The 24,157-nt window shown below is 54.1% G+C and overlaps 2 protein-coding genes across 3 annotated transcripts in view; both read left to right on the top strand.

The window, feature by feature from the left end:
* Nucleotides 1-232: 232 nt before the first annotated feature.
* SFTPC (surfactant protein C) lies at nt 233-2,869 on the top strand. Its single transcript, XM_033859238.2, has 6 exons — nt 233-370; nt 1,093-1,248; nt 1,591-1,713; nt 1,942-2,052; nt 2,403-2,550; nt 2,738-2,869. The coding sequence occupies exons 1-5, from the start codon at nt 329-331 to the stop codon at nt 2,538-2,540; spliced, it is 570 nt and encodes a 189-aa protein (XP_033715129.1). The 5' UTR covers nt 233-328; the 3' UTR covers nt 2,541-2,550; nt 2,738-2,869.
* Nucleotides 2,870-3,620: 751 nt separating this feature from the next.
* BMP1 (bone morphogenetic protein 1) overlaps nt 3,621-24,157 on the top strand; it is a 40,360-nt gene continuing 19,823 nt past the window's right edge. The window contains exons 1-8 of one of the 2 annotated variants that reach the window (XM_033857705.2): nt 3,621-3,969; nt 11,064-11,177; nt 14,096-14,260; nt 14,450-14,567; nt 14,870-15,048; nt 15,794-15,899; nt 17,399-17,523; nt 18,031-18,146. In XM_033857705.2, coding sequence (XP_033713596.1) covers nt 3,816-3,969; nt 11,064-11,177; nt 14,096-14,260; nt 14,450-14,567; nt 14,870-15,048; nt 15,794-15,899; nt 17,399-17,523; nt 18,031-18,146 — 1,077 coding nt within the window. In that variant the 5' untranslated portion in view covers nt 3,621-3,815. The remainder of the gene's footprint in view (nt 3,970-11,063; nt 11,178-14,095; nt 14,261-14,449; nt 14,568-14,869; nt 15,049-15,793; nt 15,900-17,398; nt 17,524-18,030; nt 18,147-24,157) is intronic. The other variant, XM_033857706.2, reaches the window with a different exon arrangement.

Genomic DNA, 24,157 nt, shown 5'->3' with positions numbered 1-24,157 from the left:
AAAGCCAAAGGACTGCAGGGGCAGGCGCCAGCAAGACACCCACGCTGAGAGGTGTACATCGCCCAAGGGCAGGTTGGCTCACCTTACCTAGCTTTGCTCTTGCTGGGGCCAAGAGGACTCATGCGCCAGCGCCAAGGGCCCTTAGGCACTCTTGCAGCTAGCTTATCGGGCCCTCAGCTCTGGAGGACCAGGAACAAACAGGCTTCAAAGCTGAGGGCTTGGCTGGCAGACAGGGGCTGGGTCTTTCACCTCTGTCCCCTCTCTCTCCTGGCACATATAAGACCCTAGTCACACTTGGAGATGAGGAGGGGAAGGTGTCTACTGCAAGATGGATGTGGGCAGCAAAGAGGTCCTGATGGAGAGCCCGCCGGTGAGTTTGATCGTGTGTGTGTGCATGTATGCGGGAGTGTATCTGTGTGTAGTGGGCCCTACCTCCTCCAACCTCTGGGCCTGTTTCCTCATCCAGATTCATTCACTCAACTAACTTAGGACTGTGCTAAATCAAGATAAGGACACCAAACACTAAGACAGAGACCCTTGGAGAGATAGACTCGTCAGCCACTAACTCCCATATGAGGGGCCGTGAGTCACCACAGGGGTCAGTGAAAAGGGCTGTAGAAAGCACTGGGTAAGGAGCTACTACTCGGGAGATCACAGGAAGCTTCGCAGAGAAAATAACATTTGAGCTGGCTCCAGAGGAACTAGTTGGAGCTCACCAGCTTGAGAAGAAGGAAGGCATTGCAGAAAGAAGGGATAGTATGCATAAAGGCATGGATGGGGGGTGGGGGCAGGACAGAGAGGGACTGGGCATGGTTGGGATGCCAGAGGTCTGGAGGAAACAGCAGGAGATGAGACTGGTGAAACAGTCTCTCTTGGGTGTCTCCAAGCCAGACCTCACTTCTAAGCATCTATGGGAATCCAGGCCCCCTCCTCCAGGAAGCCTTCTCCGATCTCCTCAGCCCTTCTCTGCATGTCCATAGCATTGGTTGTTCAGCCTCGGGAGAGTGTGGGAAGGTGTCCTGGCTGTGCAGGGAGAAGAAAGGGCATCCTCATGACCTCACACCTGTCTCCCTCCCTGCCCCACCACGACAGGACTACTCAGCAGTCCCTGGGGACCGGTTCCGAATCCCCTGTCTTGGGAAGATCAAACGCCTTCTCATCGTGGTCGTGGTCGTGGTCCTTGTTGTCGTGGTGATTGTTGGGGCCCTGCTCATGGCTCTTTACATGAGCCAGAAACATACTGAGATGGTGAGCAGGCCTGGGATGGGGTGGGCAGTGGGTACAGGGCAGGCCAGACAAAGGCCCTGAGATGGGGTGGGCAGATAGCAGATTGCCCAAGGGGAAAGAGGGGAGGAGGCAAGTGGCACCTCAGGGAAGGACAGAGGTGGGAACAGGGTGGCAAACCTGGCCTGGGCTTTTTCACCAGGCCCCTGCCCCACGGTGGGATGACCTGTTCCCTCCAGCACCTGGTTCCACTTGGCCTCTCTGAGCTCCCAGGGAAGAAAAAATTGCATTTGAGTAAAGGGGACTGAGGGTGGGCATGATGAGTGGGGAAAGAGGAATGCCAGGCAGCACTATGCCCTCCCCTAGGTCCTAGAGATGAGCATCGCGGGGCCGGAAGCCCAGCAACGCCTGGCCCTGAGTGAGCGTGTGGGAACCACTGCCACCTTCTCCATTGGCTCCACTGGCATCGCGGTGTATGACTACCAGAGGGTGGGTGTGCCTGGACCTCTTGACCCTAGGGCTACACTGTGCTAGACCTATGCAGCTGTGGACTCGTACATGTCCACCTCTCCCCACCCCCCCAGCACTTTTGCCTGAGCCCTAGATTCCAGTATGACTCCCTCCCGCCCCCAACCTAGAGGGAGATGGCCAAGGACCAGAGTTAGGAGTGAGCTAGGCAGCGCCTTCCCGAACCAACTCTGGGGTTCCTGTGCCCAGCTCCTGATTGCCTACAAGCCAGCCCCGGGAACCTGCTGCTACGTCATGAAGATGGCTCCGCAGAGCATCCCAAGTCTTGAGGCTCTCACTAGAAAATTCCAGAACTTCCAGGTGGGTGTGTGGGTAAGAAAGAGTGGGCTGTCTCCCTCCCAGAGCTGCTATGAGGAGCATTGAAGATGATGGTTCTTTGTCACCTGTAAAGCGCTGCTCATCGTGGACTGCCAGGTGAATGCCCTCCTGGGATTCCCCTGCACCAAACCTTTCCTACCCACTTACCATCCCCACCCCACAGCCAAGCTGCTGGCCTCAGCTGAGCCCACACACCCCCTGGGGGCTTCTGACTCCAGCACAGCCCCTTCTTTACTCAGAGAGTTTGCCTGACACACCTGAGGTCCCACAATAAGGGCCGCAGGTGAGACAGAAACTCAGTTCCCAGCCTCCAAATCAGGTGCTCTTTCCAGGCCGAGCCCTCAGTACCTACCTCCAAGCTGGGCCAGGAGGAGGGCCGTGACGCCAGCTTGGCATCCTCTGGGGACCTGGCCTTCCTGGGCAGCACCATGAGCACCCTGTGTGGCGAGGTGCCCCTCTACTACATCTAGGACCCATCAGGTGAGCAGGTGTGACCTCCAGGGCACTGGAGCAACAGTGGCCCAGGATGGTCATGTCAGCTGACCAGGCACTGGGGGAACCACGGAGGCGGGGTCACCTACAGAGCTCAGGGGAGGGAAGGTTCACAGACACCACCACCCCACGTCCCTCTCCCTCACGTAATAAACAGTGTTCCTTTGCTTCGCAGGGCCTCAGCAAGGGACAGCAAAGCTCCAGGAGCAAAGGGTCTTGTGCAGACAGGCAGGAGGCCGCTCCTGCCAGTACCACTGGGACTGGTCCTGGAGAAATGGGAGCTGTGGGGAGAGGTGGGCAGAGGAGAAGCAGCTCCCAGGACCCAAGGGGGTTCCTACACCAAAGAATAAAGCAGCCTGATTGAAAAACGAAGGGTGTACCTCGTCTATCCTCTCACATGCCTCAGTCCCGCGCTTGGTGGGGGCCAGCCAGGGGAAGGCTAGGGCCTTGGGCACGCCAAGCGGGCTTTCCCATTCTCCCCTGGTCCCAGGGTGATGAGGCGAGGGGACTGGGGAGCAATCCGCGGGCTTCAGGCGCCCTCCAGTGGCGTCTCCCGAGGGAGGGAGCGAGACGGAGACGGCGAGAGACAGGACAGAACTAGAGGCACAGGGACCGAGATGGGAGAGCGCGAGGGTCCGAGAAAGGCAGAGTGCGAGAGCCGCAGGCGGGGAAACACGGCCCAAAATCGGGGGACGGAGCGAGGCGGAGGCGGCAAGATTGACCCGACGGCGTGTTCCGCGGCCCGGGACGGGCGTCGGGCCGAACACCCCGGGGCCCGGCGCCCGGAGCCCCCTCCCCGGCCCCGCCGCCCCGCTCCCTGCGCCTCCCGAGCCCCCTCCCGGCCGGCCGGCTCTACACCCTCCCCGCCTCCGGCTGGCGCACGTCCCGGCCCGGCCGAGCACGGTCCCGGCCCCGAGGGGGGCCGAGCTCCAGGCGAAAACCCGCCCTCCAGCGAGCTCATTTCCCTAAAGAGGGGGAGAGTGAGGGAGGGAGAGAAGGAAAGAGACGGAAAGAAGGGAAGGGAGAGCGGAGAAGCCGGGCCGGAGAGGGGGCGGGAGACAGGAAGGAGGGAGGACGAGGAGAGGGAAGGGGAAGAGGTAGGGAGAGCGCGGGGGGAGAGCGGGCGGCCGGGAGCGCCCTCCCCTCGCCGCCAGTCCTCCGCTTCCCCTCTCGTCCGCTCCCGCGTCCGGGCGCGACCCGCCGCCGCCGCCGCCACCGCCGCCACCGCGTCCGCCGCCGCCGCGCCCGCCAGCATGCCCGGCGTGGCCCGCCCGCCGCTGCCGCTGCTGCTCTGGCTGCTCCTGCTCGCGCGCCCGGGCCGGCAGCTCGACTTGGCCGACTACACCTATGACCTGGGGGAGGAGGACGACGCGGAGCCCCTCAACTACAAAGACCCCTGCAAGGCGGGTAGGCGACCCCCACCCCACCGGCCGGTCCCGGGGCGCCCGGGTCGGGCGCGGGCGGGCCGGGGCTGGGAGGGAGGCGCGGGCTGCTGAGGGTTCGGGGTTGGGGGAGGACAGTCCGGTGTGGGAAGCCGGGAGCTGCCTGGTTGGCAATGCAGTGGGGAACAAAAGAAAGAGGGAGAGAGGGAGGGGGAAGTTTGGGGGACTTTTAGGGACTGAAGTTTTGCTGCTGTTGGTGGGAGCTGCCGTGGCTGTCTCTGGTCTCTCCCAGAGGATTCCTGCCTGGGTCCCAGGAGAAACCTGCTGCCAAGGAGGCTTTTCCTTCTACTGGAAACTTTTCCGGCCAAACTCCTCTGTGTGTGTGTGTGTGTGTGTGTGTGTGTGTGTGTGTGTGCACTTTTCCCTTCTCCCCCATCCCGGGCTCCAGCACACTGGTGTTTTCCAGCCTGTCTGTCTAGGCTGCCCGGGGGCTGCACGTCTGTCCCGCTGGGTTCAGGGAGGCCTGTATCTCCAAGGATCAGGTCTCCTGAGGCCCCCACCCAGCAAGTGGAAGAAGAAAGTTTTTCAACGGATCCTCTGAGATCATGCCCACTGGGAATCCCATGTTCCCCACCAGCGGCAGCAGGTTTCTGACCTCGGAGACAGCTGTCAAAGTTAGAGAAGCCAGCCCAGGACAGGAAGTTAACTTCTGCCCGTGTGCCAGAGGACCTACTAAGGCCAAGTGGGGTGGAAAGGGGAAAAACAGAGAACTCAGATACTGTATATCAGTCCTCTGTGTCCCGCAGACACTGGAGGCTAATTAGTCCAGGTCAGGGCCCCGGAGTGTGTGTGTGTGTGTGTGTGTGTGTGTGTGTGTGTGTGTGTGTGTGTTCTTTGTCCATGAAGACCCCGTGTAACCCTTTCACTCCTGCTGGGCCCAGAGGGATTCCCCCTCCTCCCCGCCACACAGAGTGACCAGATGGTCATGCACTCCAGCCGTTTGCCTGATTGGATGACCCTGACAGGCTGCCTGGGACAAGAGAACACACAGGGTATAAGATATCAGAACCTTTCCTCGACTTCCTGCCTCTGACTTCAGACTGTCTCCACATAGCCAGAGCCAGGGCAGTGGCACAGTGCCTGGAGTTCTAGAAGTGCCTGTGTGGAGCATGAGGTGTTGGGGCGCAGGTTGCTCCGGTCGTGAGCCGGGGGACCCCTCTTTGGGTGATGGATCAGAGCAAACTGCAGGAATAAGAGTCCTTCCAGTGTGAGGAGGAAAAGCCAGTCCCTCAGCCCTTCCTCCTCCACCCCTGCTGGGCTGTGAGCAAACCAGACATTAGCCTCCATCTTTCTCGCTGGGCTTGGGGTGGACATGAGGCTAAGTGGACAGAGCGTGGGCTTTGGAGGCAGGCAGACCTAGCTCTCAATCCTGGACACACAACTCATTAGCTGTAGTATCTTGGGAATGGTAATTATCATCTCTGAACTTTGCTTTCCTCACCTGTAAAATGGAACTGATAATACGATTCTCTGATTCCCCGTAGAGTTGGTGGTAAGGATTATATGTGAGAACATATATTAAATGCATATGAGAGCATAACACTCAGTAAGCACTAAATAAATGTTGGTGGCCTACCCCCTGTTTTCTGTGCCTCACGCTCTGACTTCATTTTTTTCTGAGGGAATAGGCTTGGTTTTCAGGAGAAGGGAGTGTCTCCTTAACCCCATCCTGGTGTCACTTATTCATTCAACTGGTCTACATTTACTAAATGCCTAAGAGGTGCCAGGCCCTGGCCTTGATGTTGTGGGAGATACAGAGAATTATAAGTCATGGCCCCTGCCCTCAAGGAGCTTACAGTCTGAAAGGAGCACAAGACACACGTGGACATAACCAACTGCACAAACCAAGGAGGGAAAGCCCGAAAGGCTCAAGGAGCCTCTTTCCCCTCTGCAGCCCTGGTGGTGCCTCTTGCCCCTCTGCAGCCCTGGTGGTAGTGGTGGCAGAGAAACAGTGATCACAGCAAGCTGGGAAGTTTGGGGAGGTCTTTGTGGAGAAGGAGGGCTGGGCAAGGTCTTAAAGAATAGGTAGGAAGCCAATCTGACGGATTTCACTACCAGTTGGAAATTGGAGGGGTTTGAGCAGTGGGAGGCTGAGGGCTCTATCCCCAGTCTCAGATTTCATGGAAGGGTGGGGCTCGCTGAGCTGGAACTTCAAATGAGGACTCTGGAGAAAGTTCTCCAGCTTGTGGGGCTCGTGGGGAGCTGGGCCAGGCCTGGGGGTGGCCAGGAGGGCCTGACAAGGCCAAGATTCAGGGTCAGACCAGGCTTCCCTCCTGGGTGTGACTGGTGCAGCCCTGCCTCCCTCCGGCCTGACTCCTAAGACCCCACACCAACACCCTCAGGCCTCAGGTCCCCAGGCTCTTTCCTCTGTTTGTGTTAACCTCTCCTGCCTGCCTTCACCTCTTGCCCCCTCTGAGCCCTGCCCTCCAGATGCGGGAGGTGGCAGTGGCAGGCGTGTCTGGCTTTACTTCCTTTGGACGCACCTGGCTCTCCCTGCTCCCTCTACCCACTTGATGCTCTCCAGCTCTCTCCTCTTCCTCTCCTCCTCCTTGCACGTGGAGGACCAAGAATGAAAGCCCCATTGACTCCCTGGCTCCCCTGTGATGTCTCAGGAGAGCGGGGCCTCTTCATTTGAGGTCACCTCTTGTTATTACCATCAGAGTGATGGTTTACTGTTGCAGTAAGGACAAAGTTAAGACCCTTGATACCCTGGAGAGGTGCCTGGATCTTCTGGACGAGACCAGAACAACGGGCAGGAAGCCAAGCTGGCCTGTGTGTGCTCAGAGCTGGTTCCACCAAGCCCTCTCTCTCTCTCCCAGGGAGATTGCGAGTCAGCCCTGATTTCTTGTACGTTGGGATGCGGAACCATCAGGGGAATCCTTCCCTAAGATTCCCAGTTCCATTTGGCTGCCCCAGATGACTCAGGACTCTGGGAGGGACCCTAGAGGCAGGATTTGGGACACAGCTGCTCCCATCAGCAGAGAAGCCCACAGGGATTCTCCTGGGCCAGCGAGGACCTTACTGCAGCCTCACCTGGCAGCTCAGAGGTCTGCTTTGGGGAGGTGAGTTGGGCCAGTAGCTCACCAGCCTTTGTCAGCATCCTCATCCCAGGGGCTTTGTAGCCCAGGTTTGGACTTCAGGGGGCCTCAGAGGAGTAGGTTATCAGCTCCAGAGGTTGAGAAACAATTCCTTCTCTTGCCAGACCACATTCCCCCTCCAGACATGCTGAATGAGTCACCCACCCACCTATACCCCTGCTCCATGAGTCACCTTCTCTTTTAGGTGCCCCAAGGGAGGAGGAAAAGTCTTACAATCTCCCTGGGCTCCAGATGGAGGGGGACCGATGGGACTCCCCCAGAAGAAGGAACTCTCAATAATTCTAGTTTCTCCAGGGATTTGGGGAGAAGATATTGGGGGAGGGGAGGGAGTAGAACGTGTCACTCCTCAGGCCACTAAAGCTTACCCCCTAAGGATAGCTAGGGGAATCAGCTAATCTCTCTTTCTCTCCTCTCCCCTCTCCATTTCTAAAGGTGCCCCTCTCCTTCTGGGGGTGTAGCCTGTGAAATGGGGTATGCACGTGCAGTTCTTTGTGTGTTTGAAAACACTAGGGCTTGCACAGGGAAGTAGTCAAGAGTGTGTTTTTTGTACGTTTGTGGGTGTGCCCCTGCTTTATGGGCAAGTCTGTTCAACTGTGCATGTTGGTACCCCTGAGTACATGTAAGTGCATGTGCAAATGTGCACCTGTGTGTAAATGTACACCTGTGATTAAGTACACGCAAACACTTGCAGGAGCTTAAGCATGTCCTCCCCCAGCAAGAAGCTTGCATCTGTGTAATGGGACATGCGTAGTATGCCTGGTACACATGGCTTTGGGGCTCCGTCACACCAGCCAGGCTCCTCTCCCTCCCCCTAAAAGGGGAGGAGGCTGCAGTGAGGAGGCTGACCTGAAGGATGCGCTGCTTACTCTCTTCTTTCCTCTCCTGCTGGGGGGCGGGGGTGTGTGTGTGATGGGGGGGAACTGGCTATGGAGCAGCCATAAGTGCTCCTGGCTGGTTTACATGGAAAACAAAACAAAAACTTTTGATCCTGTGTTGAAAACAACTACTATCCTGACCTTGACCCTGACCCAGGGCTTCCTTCCTGGTAAGGAGGGGCATCCTGGACTCTCCAGGATCCAGATTCCCTAGCTTCCCCGGAGGGCAACCCAAATGAAGAGGGCTTTCAGGCCCAGCTCCTGGCCATCAGGCTCTCCTGCCTACCCCCATCTCTCCCCTCCCCCCTCAGTTCCCACGCATTCTTCAGTCATGACATTCCCACCACAGGGCACTGCTGACAGTGAGCTCCACGGCTAGGCTAGCCCAGAGCTTGGCCCACCTTCCGCTCACCCTGTCCTCCACACCGCCTTGGTCCCGCAGGCCAACACAGTTCTGTGGCCTCTGTACTTGGAATTTAAGGTTCTGCTTCTGAGCACCTGGGGGCTTCACTCAGCCAGGAGGCCAGTGTGGGTGAAGACTCTATGCCCTTGAAAGTAGAGCGATGAACTTGAGATTATAGGGCTACTATTGGGGCGATATTAACAGTGGCCATTCTGTGGCTTCTTACTGTGCTCCAGGCTTCGTGCTAGATGCTTCCTTTCCATGCCTTATTTCGTGCAGTAATCCTGGGAGACAGATTCTTTTATTTGTTCCTTTTTTATATAGGAGAAAATTGAGGTTTAGAAGAATTCGTATGACCTGTCAGTGAGAAGTAGTCAAGCTGGGATTCAAAGACAGGTCTGTCAGACTCCAAAGACCTTGCTGTTTGCAGCTATGTCTGAAGATGAGTGTAAATGTCCAGCCACGTGTGTACTTGGTGATGTCTGCGGGTGTGGCTGTGTGAGCCTGGCAGTACAGCGTCTGTGCAAAGGTGCAAAGTGAGCAGAGGCGTGAGGGCATTCACGTGGGACATGAATGCCCGTATGAACACTGGCATGCAGGACCCGCCAGCACCTCCATGGGGTGTACCTACCCTCCCATATCCTTGCTAAGGCCACCCTTGCACGTCAGCTGAGAAGCACCTTGTATTGCTATCCCATCAGTTGCTGAGCCCAGGCCGCCAAGGGTGATGTTTTCAATAAGAGAATCTTTCCCGTGTGGAGGAAGAACTTCTGGGCCACCTACCAGCTGGTGACCTTGGCCAAGTCATTTCCCCACTCACATCCAAGTGTTTTGATCTCTCAAGTCAGGGAGGTGGGCTCAAATCTAGCCACTGTCTTATCTCTCCAAGAGTTTGTAATGGGACACTCCTAGGCAAGTGTGTGGGTGGAGCTTGGCTCAATGGGCATGTCCCTGGTGGGCCAGGATTAATGAATTCATTAATACGAAAGCACTTTGTCAACTGGAAAGCACCACGTAAATTTCAACAGACATTTACATAAGGTGTCACTCTTGCTACTATTACTGGCTTAATGGGCTTGGAACTTGCAGTTGGGTTTGTGTGTGTTGGAGCTTCTGCATGTGTGTTTTAGGACTGTCTGTGATGTGTGTATTTTCTGGTGGATGTGTGTGTCTGAGTGAGTATTTAGAATATGGGTTCTGCAAGATGATGAACTTCAGTGCAGTGAGCACTGGACCGGGAATCAGGAGGCGTGAGTTATAAATCCAGCCTTTGTAGCGACTAGCAACGTGGTCTCAGTTAAATCATTGCCCTTCTGGGCTTCAGTTTCCACATCTGTAAAATGGAAAGTTGGCCTAGATAACTGCTAAAGTCACTCCCGCATTCTGCCCATCCAGCTCCAGGTCACATCTATGGAAGAGTGTGTGTCTGGGGCACGTGTTTGCAAGCCCAAAGCATATCGCGGTGATCCTTCACTTGAACGAACGTTATTGAGTGCCTCCCACCAGAAGGGGTGGTATGGTGCTGCTTGGGCGTGCAGGGTTGTCTCTGTGACTTTTATAGCATGGCTGTGGATGTCACCGTGTGTCTGGAGGAACACTGGCCCATGTGTCTGATTCTGTGTTGATGAGTAGGGGTGTGTGTGTGTATGTGTGTGTGTGTGTGTGTGTGTGTCTGTCTGTCTGTCTGTCTGTCCACCCAATGGGCCATCTGGGGAGGAGAAACCTGTGTGCAAGGCTTCAAGGTTAAAACAATTTGTGTAACGCTGCCCACCAGGCCTGTGTAGCTCTTGGGATGAGAAGCAGATGTCACTGTGGGTGGAGCTGGGGGGAGGCTGCTCTCTGCTCCACCTCCAGCCCAGCCTCTCACCTCCCCCACAGCAGCCCAGCATGAAGCTTGCATCTGAGCTCCTTCCAAAGCGCTCAGCTCCAGGGCCTCTGTTTCTCAAAACGCAGATAGACTGTTTAACCCATCCCTCTGGAAACCTCACCCCCCCAGCTCCAGAAATCAAAATGTCCCGTTAGCGGAGTTCTTTTCCCCCAAGCCTTTCTTCCTCCAGAGAGGGGACTCTGAGACTCAGAATATGAATCACTTGAGAACTATTAAACCTTTTCCTCCAAGCCCATCGGGTGTCCTGGCTCTCCTCAGTATAAGCTCCCCTCAGTGTAATTGAAATGGCATTTGTTAAGTGAATTCCAAACGCTCAGCACAAAGCTAAGGTTATGGGCCCCCGAAGTAGACACTCTGTCCTCTCATCCCCTTTTATTTTCTTGGTAGCACCCATCCCTTCCTGGAATTCTCGAGCTCCGTATTTGTTTACTTGTGTTTCTTTGAAGGTCAGTTTCCTGCGAGCAGGGACCTCTTCTGTCTTGCTAATCACTGGAGTAGCGCCGGCCCACAGTAGGTGCTTACTAAGCATTTGCTAAAGAATGATGGAATAAATGACACGACTGTGGCTTTCGGTAGCTAACAGTCTGGTGGGGGTGGGCATCCGCTTTGCTGAGATTCCAACTGAAAAATGATCATGAGTCTCCCTAGAGATCCTCAAAGCCCCCATGTCCCTTCCCCTTCGTCAGAAGGCACTTGAGGATGACAGTTGCTGGGGCCAGGGGCTGTGCCCACAGGGCTGGGCTTTCAGTGCTGGGTAAGGGGGGACTGACTCGCCCCGGCCTCTTCTCTCTCCAGCTGCCTTCCTTGGGGACATCGCCCTTGATGAGGAGGACTTGAGGGCCTTCCAGGTGCAGCAGGCTGCGGATCTCAGACAGCGTGCCACCAGCAGGTCTTCCATCAAAGCTGCAGGTACACCCAGTACGGGCTGGTCCCTCTCTGTCCCAGAAATGGGTTCCAGAATTGGAAAAACAGGGAACCTCCTTGTTCCCAGCCAGGTCCTCCCAGGACAGAGGCCATGAGCTTCAACCCAGCATAAGGGCTTGTCTTCCCTTGGGATATCTTTATCCCTTCCCCAGAGCAGTGGCAAGTGTAGACATACCCAGAAGCTAAGCACCCACATTGTTTTTATTTTTATTTAAGAATCTTTTTTTTTTAAATTAATTAATTAATTAATTTATTTTTGGCTGTGTTGGGTCTTTGTTTCCGTGGGAGGGCTTTCTCTAGTTGCGGCAAGCGGGGGCCACTCTTCATCGCAGTGCGCGGGCCTCTCACTGTTGCAGCCTCTCTTGTTGCGGAGCACAGGCTCCAGACGCGCAGGCTCAGTAGTTGTGGCTCACGGACCTAGTTGCTCCACGGCTTGTGGGATCTTCCCAGACCAGGGCTCGAACCCGTGTCCCCTGCATTGGCAGGCAGATTCTCAACCACTGCGCCACCAGGGAAGCCCCCGCCCACTTTGTTTTTTGCTTACAGTTTACAAAGTACTTTCAAAAGCATTGTCTAACTTGACTGTCCCCATCACCTTCACAGGTAGGTCAGGACAACTCCCACTTTACAGACACAGATCTTCCTCAACTTGTGATGGTGTTACATCCTGATAAAACCATCATAAGCTGAAAATATCTTAAGTCAAAAATACATTTAATACACCTAATCTACTGAACATCGTAGCTCAGCCCAGGGTATCTTAAAGGTGCTCAGAACACTTAACACTAGCCTACTGTTGGGCAAAATCTTCTGACACAAAGCCCATTTTATAATAAAATGATGAATCCCTCACGTAATTATTGAATACTGTCCCGAAAGCGAAGAACAGAATGGTGGTCTGGGTACAGAATGGTTGTGAGCGTATGGGCTGTTTCCCGTCGTGATGGTGTGGCTGGCAGGGAGCTGCGGCTCACTGCCACTGCCCAGCATCTCAAGAGAGGATCACACTGCCTATCGCTAACCCAGGAAATGCAAAATTCGAAGTACGGTTTCTACTGAGTGTGTTATCACTTCTGTACTATCAAAACGTTGTAAGTAGAACCATCCGAAGTCAGAGACCATCTGTACGGAAACTAAGAGTCACAGAGGTAATGTGACATGCTTAAGGTCCCAAAGCTAGTCAGTGGGAAAACTGGGACAGGAGCCCAAGCCTTCTCACTCCAAATCCCAGGCTCTTCGCTGCACATCACAGTCCCTCCTGGCTTCCTCTCCTGCTCCCGCTTTGCAAAACTCTACGCATCCTTTTAAGCCCATCTCAAGAGCTTCTCTTGTGAAATCTTCCCTGATCTCATCCCCAAGTCCTGACCATGCCACCATTCGCTGTGCTCTTTCCTCTGGGCTTACACTGTTAGCATCTCACAAGTCGCACCACACTGCAATGATTTGTTTATATGTCTGTCTCCCCAGCTGGACTCAAAGCTCTTCAAGGTCAAGGGTGGGTCCAAGTACACCCCCCCCGCCCCCCCGCAGCGAGCCTGGCACTTGTGCATGTGTGAGGGAATGGGAGGGTTGAGGGCCTGGGCTGTCTTGGTTCTGTTCAGCCTTCTCACCGCTCTGGAATGTGGTCCTGCTCACAGGTAACCCTCCCATTGCCCAAGTGGGGGATTCTCACCTGGCCCCTGTTCTGGGCACACTCTGTTGGTGCCAGGCAGTTGTCCTGTCTGGCAGGAGGGAGGATCCTGGCATGGGCAGGCCATGGAGTAAAGGTCAAACTACCCCAGAGAGCAGCTGGCATTGGAGGGTGACCTGGTAGCCTGGTAACTAGCAAGGCTTACTTGACCTTAGTGGGGACGAGTAGACATGGGACAAGAGGAAAGTAGAATGGAGATTTGGATAACGTGGACTTGCCACTAACCCACCATCTGACTTTGCACAAATCTTGGGCTTTAGTTTCCTCATCTGTCAAATGTAGATAGCGACACTTGCCCAGTCCATCCAGAGAGCTACTGTGTCAAATGAGGACGTGTACTTGGGAATACTTAAAGAGGACATCAAGTTCTGTATGCTCCATAAATATGAAGGTTTATTGGCTGAGACGGGACTGTTTCCTAGTCTCAGGTCCCCTGCAGGTCTGGGGAAACGAGTACACCGCTGTTCTCTTTTTCACTGACAGTCAGTTCTCTCTGTTCATGGTAGTTATGAATAGAGTTATAGAATAACCTTACAGTCATTCCATAAAGTCACTGCGAACACTGAATTAGCAAATTCTGAGCCGTTACTCCTAGGAGAAATACAGGGTTAGGTTCCTGCAAGCCTCTGGTCACATTTTCATCAACTCATTAATACGTAACCCAGTCTTATGTGTGTTTCTATTTAAAGACACCTTAATTAATATAGCATTGATTCACTAACGTTGAACTCATGGCCAACAGCGCTGTAACTCATGCCTGAACAAAGCTTCTCTAACCGAGGTATTTTCTCCATAAGGTACATCCCAGCCCTCTTGCACTTGGGAACACTAGACAGCCCTTCAGCACCACAGGGGGGCAAGGGGAGGCTCATTTTAAACAGCAAACTCACCGAGAAAAAGCACAAAATGCAAAAAATGTTGCACTAAATAGATTGTGAAGAAGATATTTACAGTATAAGCTGCAACAAGAAGGCAGCCTGTCGCCTTGTTCAGGCTCAGCTGGGATCATGCCTGTGGGTGACTGAAATTCTTCACTGCTCTGTGCATGACAGCAAGTGACCGTGAAAGAGCTGAGGGTATTGATTTGGGGGTTACAAAGAACTTTTACTGAGTGGGCAAATACGGAATCCCTAGATAATGAGGGTCGGTTGTAATTTGCTTTCTCTTGCTCTTCATTCCCTTGCTACCAAATGCCTTCTTCTTTCAATTTCAGGAAACTCTTCCACCCTCAACTGTCAGAGCACTAGTGGGCAGCCACAGAGGAAAAGTCACGGGAGATGGAGAAGCAGGTCCCGGAGCCGGAGGGCAGCAACGTCTAGACCAGAGCGCGTGTGGCCCGATGGGGTCATCCCCTTTGTCATTGGAGGGAACTTCACTGGTGAGCATGATGTCGGGCGTGTGGGGAGCAGCCTGCACCGTGGCCTGGCCTCAGGACAGCCCTGTCGTGCATGATGGTGTGAGTGGTACCTTCTGCCTGTCTGTCCAATGAATGGCTGACTCTTTAGCAATGGGTGGAAGTGGGCCCACCCGGACAACTGTGACAGCCTGGCCTCCCTTGTCCTGGCAGGCACCCAGAGGGCAGTCTTCCGGCAGGCCATGAGGCACTGGGAGAAGCACACCTGTGTCACCTTCCTGGAGCGCACAGACGAGGACAGCTATATCGTGTTCACCTATCGACCCTGCGGGTGAGCAGGGGCCCCTGGGCACTGTACCCTCGGCCATCGCCCCAACCCATGTTCTGTCCTGAGCACTGCAGCTGTCCCATCTGGGCACGGCCCTGCGTCATCTGTCCCCTCCTGCCATGGGGCATCTCCCCAGGAGCTGCCCCGGATGTGGCTCAGGCCCCAGCACACAGTCCGGGCATCCCGCACTCGGGTCCCTCCCCAACCCCTCCGCTCCCTGGCCCCCCTGGCAGCCACACCCGACCCCTGAGTGGATGCACTCCCCCAGCTCGGGACCGCCCCCCTGAGCTGGCCCCGCCCTCCAGGTGCTGCTCCTACGTGGGCCGCCGTGGTGGGGGCCCCCAGGCCATCTCCATCGGCAAGAACTGTGACAAGTTCGGCATCGTGGTCCATGAACTGGGTCATGTCATCGGCTTCTGGCACGAACACACGCGGCCTGACCGAGACCGCCACGTCTCCATCGTGCGCGAGAACATCCAGCCAGGTACGCTCCTCTACCTGCCCCTCCAGGGCTCCTGGTCAGGGTGGGAGCTGCTCCCTCAAGCCATCGCCTTTGGTCAACTCAGCATTGTAGTCCCAGCCAGCTGGGTAGTCACAGCCCTGCCTGGGGTCCAGACCCTTCCCCTGCAGCATCTCCTCCGGGTCAGTAGCAGCTCAGGGACTGCAAATCAGTTGTCAGATGGGGAGCCAGGAGAGGTCCAGGTCCTGCACAAAGGGGCTGTCTGGGGCAGCCAGAACCCCCCCTGGCCTTTAGGGGTGCAGGTGGGAAGGGGTCGGCCCATCTCCCATGCTGCCTCAGCCTTTCTCTTCCCTTTTACCCAGTCTCCTGCTCTTGGCCTATGCTGTCCTCCAAGGGTTTTTTCCTCTCTCCTTTCTCCCCACCGTGCTCTCTCTTCCCTCCCTTCCTGCTTCCTCCCTTTCTCCCCAGGCCTCCTCCACTCTTCACTGCTCTCATCTCCCTGTGGTTCTAGAAATGGGCACCTCCTTCCCATCTTCCCTTGAGCCTTCCCTCCAGCAAGTCCTCAACCCCACCCACCCCCCTGCTGGACAGACTCTTCTAGAGACCCGCCCCTCCCCCAGGCTTCCCCTGGCAGCTGCCTAGACCCTCAGGTAGGGGGGCACCTCTCAAGTGCAGGGAGGACCCCATTCCCCACCCGAAAAGGTAGCACTGCATCCCTCACAGACCCGCCCGCTCCCACCTCCCCACACCCTTTTCCTGGTCTTCGCAGGGCAGGAGTATAACTTCCTGAAGATGGAGGTCCAGGAGGTGGAATCCCTGGGGGAGACCTATGATTTTGACAGTATCATGCACTATGCCCGGAACACATTCTCCAGGTGAGAGATGGGGCCCAGCCTCTTCTGGGGCAGCCCAGCCCTGCCCTCCGTAGGCCTCCCGCTTTGCACTAGCCTGCCCTGCTGGGGTCGTTGGCGAGGACAAGGGTGGGCCTCTGGGTGGCTGCGGCCCCCGAGCAGAGGACCCGTGGGTGCTGCCTGCCCTGCTGTCCTCTTCCACGGTGGGTGCATGGCAGGGCCGGGACTCACAGAGCCTGGGTTCTTCACCTAGTACTGGGCACACCTGGCCCGGGAGGCTGAAACCCAGCTGCCGTGCAGCCGCGTGGTGTGCTGTGGTCCCGGAACGGTATCCGCCCGAAGGAGCTGAGCTTTTCCCTCAACCCTCAGCCAAAGGGGGCGTGTCTCTCTGATGGGTCTACCTTTGCGTAATTGGCTGACTGGCACAAAGTCTGGCTTCTGTCCTGGACCAGCCCCGCTCCCCAGCTCACCAGCACGTATACACCTACTCTTTATCCTGGGCCTAGGTTCCCAGAAATCACAGCCAGAGCCCCCAGAGGTAGTGGCCTAGCCTCCCCGTCCCAGCTTCTCCTTAGCAGAGTGTGGGAAACAGCCCCTCCTCCTCCTCTGCCTCCCCCCAGCACCCTAACTCGCACCCCCTCCTGGCCTTTCCCCTGCCTGGCTCTGTCCTCATGCTCTGTCTCTGCTCTCCCAGACCCTGGCCCTCCCCCTCTCCTCAGATGCTCCTTCTAGACCCACTCTTCCTGCCTCCAGACCTGAGGGAACAGAGACCAAGGAAGGGTGGTGAGGTCATCCCACCCACCACACCCACAGACCACCCCCTGTACATTTCCCACCACATCCCACCCCGCCTCCTGCTGAGTTCTACCCAGCTGGGTGTGAGTCAGGGGCCCTGGGGAGGTGGAGGGATGCCTGCTGCCCCTTCCTTCTGCTCCTCCCAGATGGAAACATCCAGGACCTAGCAGGCAGGAACTGAGGGGACAGGGGACACTGATGGATCAGGAGCTAGCGGGGCTGTCCCTGGGGTCTGATCTGGCCACGGTGGAGCCTGCCCTTTGGCCTTGTCCCAGGTCCCATCAGGAGTAGCCCGTGCCAGCAGGACGAAGTGTTGGCCCTGGGTAGTCCTGGGAGAGGTGTAGTCAGGGCTGGATCAGCACAGGGGGCCTCGGAAGCAGGGCCGGGCAGGGCTGAGACATGACTGACGAGGGGTCTGGAGCTCTCCCGGGGCTGGGAGTTGGGCCAGACTGAGCCGGAGCGCCGGTGTGTCCCCAGGGCCTCCTAGGTCCATGTCCCCGACCTCCCAAAGTGTTCCTGGGCTCCCCCAGGCCCTGTGGTATGGCTGCCACGGAGCAGGGTGGCTGGTGGTCAGAGGGCAGTGTAATGACAGAGTGAGATGTCTCCACCCATCCCTGACCCTGCTGAGGAATGTCTGGGCTCTTGCGGGGTCGTGACCTTCGGTGCACGCATGCCAGCCACCCTCCTTCCCGTCAGACTCTCACCCAGGCTGGTCTTCTCCTCCTCAGGGGCATCTTCCTGGACACCATCGTTCCCAAGTACGAGGTGAATGGGGTGAAGCCTCCCATCGGCCAGAGGACCCGGCTCAGCAAGGGGGACATTGCCCAGGCCCGCAAGCTCTACAAGTGCCCAGGTCGGGGCAGGGGTGGGGACAGGCCAGGGTGGGGTGGAGGGCAGGCCCTGGGGCCAAGAAGGTTGAGGCTGTGAGACTTAGAAAAGGCTGAGGCTGTCTGGCGTCGGGGGAGGGGGCACCCAGGGAGGGGGAGTGTTCAAGTTACAGACCCAAACTGGGGCTTGGATCAGGTGGGGAGATGCTGAGCCACCCATCTTCTGAGGGTGAGAGTGAGGGACAGTGGGAGCAGAAAATGGGGGGCGCAGAGCGATTCTCAGTGAGTGAGAGGGAGTGAGGCCCTCCGAAGGAGCTTGACCTTAACTCTGGAACCCATGTTGCCTTGACAGCAGGGCATCCTGCAGCACTAGGTAGAACGGAAAGGAGAAGGGATGGATCTTAAGGGGACGGGGCCATCCCAGACTCTCTCCTCTCCCCCAAAGGATGCCAGGGCTCAGGGCAGGGAAGCCAGAAAGTTGGGGGGATTGGGCACCTGCAGCCAGCAACCCAGTCATTTCCTTTCCTCGACAGCTTGCGGAGAGACCCTACAAGATAGCACGGGCAACTTCTCCTCCCCCGAGTACCCCAACGGCTACTCCGCCCACATGCACTGCGTATGGCGCATCTCAGTCACACCTGGGGAGAAGGTAACTGAGCATCCTCTCCTCTGCCAGGACCCCTGAGTAGGAGAGCTTAGTCCATGTGGCTGTGAGTGACCTACCTGGGGAAGGTAAACTCATTCACCCTGCAGGATGAGGAGAGGCTTCTAGTAGTTGTATATAAATGCTAACTTGTGAATAGCATTTACTACGCGCCAGACATTTTTCTAAGTGCTTCTCAGATCCATTCGCAGGCTTTTCATGTGGAGTCTGGACCTCTCACCCACCCCTGGACCTTCCATGTCCTTCATATTTTTATTGCTCCCAAGAGTCAGCTTTAAGGCTTTATTTCCCTTGATTGGAACTGGGTTCTTAATGTCCTAGTGCAACCTTGAGCTGGGTTAGATTTTATTACCGGTTGCATTGCTCATTCCAACAGCTCTCAAGATCATTTTGAATCAGAATTCCACCATCCGGCAGGTAGCCGTCCTCACTCTGCCATGAGCTCATTTGATGAGCATGTCTTCTGGGTGTTCCGAACCTGGCCTTCGATCAAAATCTTGAACAGGACATGAATTAAAGCAGATCTAAGATCTCCCTCTGAATTGACATCGACCCAGTAATCTGCAGGCTTTGGGCAAAGCTATTCCACTGGCTATGACTATGCTAAATGTCATTACCAGCCAGCCACCGGTCACCACCTTATTGACCAACCACCATATGAGCTGCTTCTGAGACCAGACCTTTGTCGTCTTTATGTCTCTGGCACAGGAAGTGATTAATAAATGCCGAATACATGGATGAATTGCCTTACCAAAACAAATCCACTGTTTCACCAGTTGGTAAATCCCCTTTTAAAAAAGAAGTGAGATTTGTCTGATGTACCTTGTTTCAAGTGAACCCAAAAGTAGTCAAGTGTTTCTTTTCTAAATGGTCATAGACCATCTGTTTAGTTGGGGATCACCACTGAACTCAGTGGTTTGCAATTCCCAGAATTCACTCTACACCCCCTTCCCAACACACGCATGTGCATATGCACACATGCATGCAAACCCCTTTTGAAAACTGGGAAAGATTTTGTTCTGAGTTCTCAAGATTACAGACACTGCTCACATCTGCAAGTTATTTGAATGTCCTCTGATGTCATTTTTGAGTCTAGAGGCAAAAGCCAATTTAAAGAGGCGCTCGCTGACTCTCCTTCTGTATTATTGAGCTTCTGTTTCCTTTCCAAACGATGCTGCTTTTATTTTTTTATAATTTGAAGATCATCCTCCCTTACGACAGACTTTTATTGAGAGCTGAGTAATTCCCTATCTCCCTTGGTTAACTTTCTAGCAGCTTCCCTCAAAAGTGAACCCACCCCTTCCTTGTTCTTGTTCTGAATCTAAGTTAAAAATTGCATCCTTTTCACTGTCTTGTAGTGACCTTGCCCTGGTTTCCTTCATTCCTCTGCTGAGGGTTTCCAGCCTTTGGAAATCTCACCGCAGATAACAATAATAATAATAACAACTAATGATCATTGAGCATATGATTGGCCAGGCATGTGTTAAATCTCTGTGTCATGTCTTTTAGCACAACGTTATAGGCTGGGTGCTAATGTTAGCCTCATTTTGTATATGAGAAAACAAACTTGGAAAAAGTAACTTGCCCAAGATCTCATAGATCCTGGATTATGACATAAAAGTCTGTGATTGAAATACCGTGTGAATTCCAAAGCCTTGTCCCATTCCAACAACTAAGTGCCCTTCGGCAACTTGTGTGGCCACGAGGTGCCCAGTGCTGGGCCCAGCCCTGGGGATGGACAGGTGCACGAGACAGTTCGCGGCCCCACGGAGCACAGAGGAGGGTAGAGCATCACTCTCTTTCCTGTTCAGGAGGTTTGCTCAGTTGGCAGGCATATGGCAACTTGGTCAGGACCCTCTTCTTTCCTTGCTTTGCGGGCTGGCATGGGCTGGCCCTAGTCTCTAGAGAGCACACGGCCTTGCCTTAGGAGCCTCTCTGTGCCTGGGACCTGCTCCCTTCGTAGCTCCCACAAGACTCCCCATCCTTTTTCAGAGACCTGCCCGGAGCTCCAGGGAGAGAAGTGGGCTACGGATAAAAATTCCAGATTAACCAATGCATGATTGTAGAAATGCAAAAAGTAAAACCCACCCATGGTCCTGGTTGAAATTGTAGAGTTGTAACTGAACCAAAGATGGAACCCTGGGGGACAGAAACATTTAAAGGCTGGGGAGGCAGAAGAGGATGGTACCATCAAGTTGGCATGGCCACTTTTTGTCACTTACCAATTATGTGCCAAAGTATTGGCATCTTACGTGCATGATCTCATTATTCCTCACAACCGTTTCATGACGTAGGTACTGTCATCCCTACTGGAGAGTGGAGGGAATTGAGGCTTAAAGTGCAGGAGTAGGTCTGGCCAGGTTTGCTCAGGTAACGATGGTGGAACCAGCATTCAGTTCTAGGACTATCTGACTCCAAAGTCTACTCTTTCAACAGTAAACCTTAAATAAATCCACGTGTGTTAGCGGATGGACTTTGACATCTGTTTGGCTCCTGAGAGGTTGTTTTTCACTTGCCTCCCAGTTCTCAGCTTATTGCCAGACATGCAAGTGATATGTAAAACTTATCTCGTACAATGTGCGAGTCGTAGGGATGTCAAACGAGAAAGAGCCACTTTGGAGGACTTCTTGGAGGATCCTCAAGTCTTTACACTGCACGTAATTAGCAACTGCCCTGAAGGGGATTTACAGTGTTTCCCAAGCAACGAAGGGAACTCCTTTATTAGCAGGAAAGCGGTTTCAGGAGGAGACCATAGTCAAATGTTGCAGAGGAGCCAGGAAGATAAGAACTTAAAATGCTTTTGGATTTGGCCGTATCCACCCTCATTCCCATCAAGGTCCAACCCAAATTCTGCCTCCTCCCATCCCCCAGCTGGGCAGAGACGACCCCTCCCATCCCTCCTCTGCAAGGCCTGGGCTGGGTCCTCCCTTAAGTCCCTCTTCTCAGGCACCAAAGGGCGTAGAGCTCTGAGCATGGAGGGAAAGTTGATGCTCATTCTTTGCACAGCCGTTGGGCAAAATTGATCGGTAGGCCTGGGGAGGCCACACGGAATGGAGGTTAAGGGTATAAGTTTAAGATCCAGAGTGCCTGGGTTTGACTCCCAGCTGTGCTCTTTACTGGATGTATGATCTTGGGGAAGTTGCTTACCCTCTCTGTGCCTTTGTTTCCCCATTTGTAAAATGAGCCTGGTGATAGTACCTCCCTCATGGGGTTGATACGAGGATTAAGCAAGTTCATGTACGTTAAGTGCTTAGGGCACTGCCTGGAACATAGCGGGAATTCAATCAATGTTAGCTGCTAGTATCATTCTCCGGTCCTGATCTGTGAAATGAGTGAGCCCTGGTCAGCTTCCCCGGGTACCTCATTTGCCTCCCTCTATTTCCTGCATTCTGATCCGGACCGTCCTGTGAACCCAATATCAAACTATCTAAGCAAATTCAACTCCAGGAGTGAAATTAGTGTTTATCAAGTGGCATACACTGTCGTATGGATGTGTGACACGTATGTATTGGTACCCGTGTCAGACAAGGTCGTAAATTTTACATGTATTAATTTAATTCCCCTAAGTCCTATGAGGCTGGTACTATTACCGTTACCATCTTACAGATAAGGAAACAGAGGCCCAGAGGAGTTAAATGAGGCCTAAGATGTGACTGTAAGCCAGACAACAGGTCCCCCAGGGTTGGCGTGTTCTCCCAACTCCTCCCTGAGAGCACCCAAGAAGCATGAGGAATACTTCCCACACGCAGGGTGCACCTGGGGACTCTGTACCCGTATCTCATTTACCCCCGACTCCCCAGCGGAGTCGTTATGGTCACCTCCATTTTTCGGACAGAGACAGCGAGGCACAAAGTCACCAGCCAGGAAGTGGCAGAGCTGGCCCAGTTTTTCTTGGCAAAGGGCAGTGCCCCTGCCACCAGCGCACAGCTGTTTCCACACGACAGAAGTTGTTACAACTCTTAATTAGACACCTCCGGTCTCAGTATAGCCGTGGCTGCGCCTCCCTGTAGGATGCCCCTGACTGCTCGCCCAGGTCTCTTCCTTCCACGTGAGGTGGCCTCTGCTTCCTCCTGCCTGTAGCAGGTCTTGGGTGGGCCCCGTGGGGCTCTGCCGGCTGGGCACGGTTTCTTCTTCAGAGGCCTGAATCCATCCCCCCTGGACAGAGTCACAGTTGTTTCCGGGGAGGGAGGGAAAGTGGCTGCCGTTCTCAGGGCTGCTTGCTGAGTGAAACGGATTGGCAGGCCCAAGGAGGCCACGTGGAGTAGGGGTTAAGGGTGTAAGTTTAGGAGTCAGGGAGCCCTCACTCGGCCCTCTGCATTCCTTCTTCCGCCCAGCAGCTCTTCGAAAGATATTTTTGTTGTTTGCTAGATATAAAGATAACAGATGCATGTTGTAAACATTTTGAGCAATATAGGAATGCGTACGGTAAAAAGTGAATTTTCTCCCCTTGATCGTCCTCCAGATCCCACTCCACAGAGACAACTAAGCATTGGTAACACTTGGGATGTCCTTCCAGACCCTTCTAGTGTGGGGGTGTGGGGGTGGGGTGGCCTTCTGTAACTTGCCTTTCACTCAACAATAAATCACAGTCATCGTTCCACGTCAGCACGTATAGATCTACCTCAGTCACTTTCGTGGTTGCTTGGCATCCCGTCATCTTGACTGCCCTTAATTTAATTATTTAATCATCCCCTCAGGTCTCCTGATGGATGCCGATTTAAGTTTTGCCAAGCTTTCATTACTACCAAAATAAATACCTTGAAACTTAAATCTTTATACACTTGGGCAAGTATATTAGAATAGATTCCAAAAAGCAAAATTCTATTCAAGAAATACTTATTAAACAACTATTATGTGCCATGCACCGAGGATTCCATAGTGAATTAAACTTCCTCTGTGGTCATATGTGGTCTTTTCTAAAAAGGTAAAATATTGGGTCATAAGACACTGGCTCTATAGCAAGAGTTAGAACAGATTTTCAACTTCAGTTTTTCAAAATGCCAGGACTTGTATTTTTATAATAATAATAATAATACTTCCAATGATGATTAATCATCGAGAGTAATATAGTGCAGTTTTTGGGGGCTCCCTGGCAGCCTAGTGGTTAGGATTCCGGGCTTTCAGTGCCGAGGCCCAGGTTCAGTCCCTGGTTGGGGAACTGAGATCCTGTAAGCCATGCGGCGTGGCCAAAAAACAAAAAAGAAGTAATATAGTGTACTTTTCGTGTTTTTTTAATTTTTATTTATTTTTTGGCTGTGTTGGGTCTCTGGTGCTGCACGTGGGCTTTTGCTAGTTGCGACGAGCGGGGGCTACTCTTCCTTGCGGTGTGCGGGTTTCTCATTACGGTGGCTTCCCTTGTTGCAGAGCATAGGTTCTAGGCGCACAGGCTTCAGTAGTTGCAGCACTCAGGCTCAGTAGTTGTGGTACGCGGGCTTAGTTGCTCCACAGCATGTGGGATCTTCCCAGACCAGGGATCGAACCTGTGTCCCCTGCATTGGCAGGCGGATTCTTAACCACTGCGCCACCAGGGAAGTCCCCTGTAGTGCACTTTTCAAAACGTGATCTCACTCGATTACATCTCAGAGTAACAAAATTAATGAAAGCTCCCCCAAACACAAACATATTTAAACTCATGTGTGAATCAAAAGAAAATATGAAAGATTGGACCATGGGTTCCAAGCTAGGTCAGAAGAAATGTAAGTACACGGGGGTGAAAGGCAGTGAAAGTACAACAGGCTCAGTAGATTGAAGGTTGCAGTGAACTGGAAGGATCGTTGAGCTCTGTGTACAGAGGGAGTGAGCAAGGAAAGATTGGGGCACATGGATGTAGAGTGGGGTCCTTGGATTTGACATTATGGATGATAACAAGGTCCAGGGCATGATGTGCTGGCTGAGAAGGGGCAGAGAGAGGGTGAGAGAGGAGGTTAGGGAATGCGAAGGTCAGGAAATGGCAAGGATAGTGCAGGTGGATATTGAAAACACCAAGAAGGAACTTC

Source organism: Tursiops truncatus, chromosome 6 (assembly GCF_011762595.2).
Source record: "Tursiops truncatus isolate mTurTru1 chromosome 6, mTurTru1.mat.Y, whole genome shotgun sequence".
Lineage (NCBI taxonomy): Eukaryota > Metazoa > Chordata > Mammalia > Artiodactyla > Delphinidae > Tursiops > Tursiops truncatus.
This window is presented reverse-complemented; position numbering and strand designations above follow the sequence as displayed.

What these genes read in the sequence shown, in the direction of transcription:
- SFTPC (XM_033859238.2), top strand. Translation starts at nt 329, where the DNA reads ATGGATGTGGGCAGCAAAGAGGTCCTGATGGAGAGCCCGCCG. An exon ending in CGGTGTATGACTACCAGAGG is followed by an intron (nt 1,714 to 1,941) that starts GTGGGTGTGCCT and finishes TCCTGTGCCCAG; the next exon opens with CTCCTGATTGCCTACAAGCC. An exon ending in GAAAATTCCAGAACTTCCAG is followed by an intron (nt 2,053 to 2,402) that starts GTGGGTGTGTGG and finishes TGCTCTTTCCAG; the next exon opens with GCCGAGCCCTCAGTACCTAC.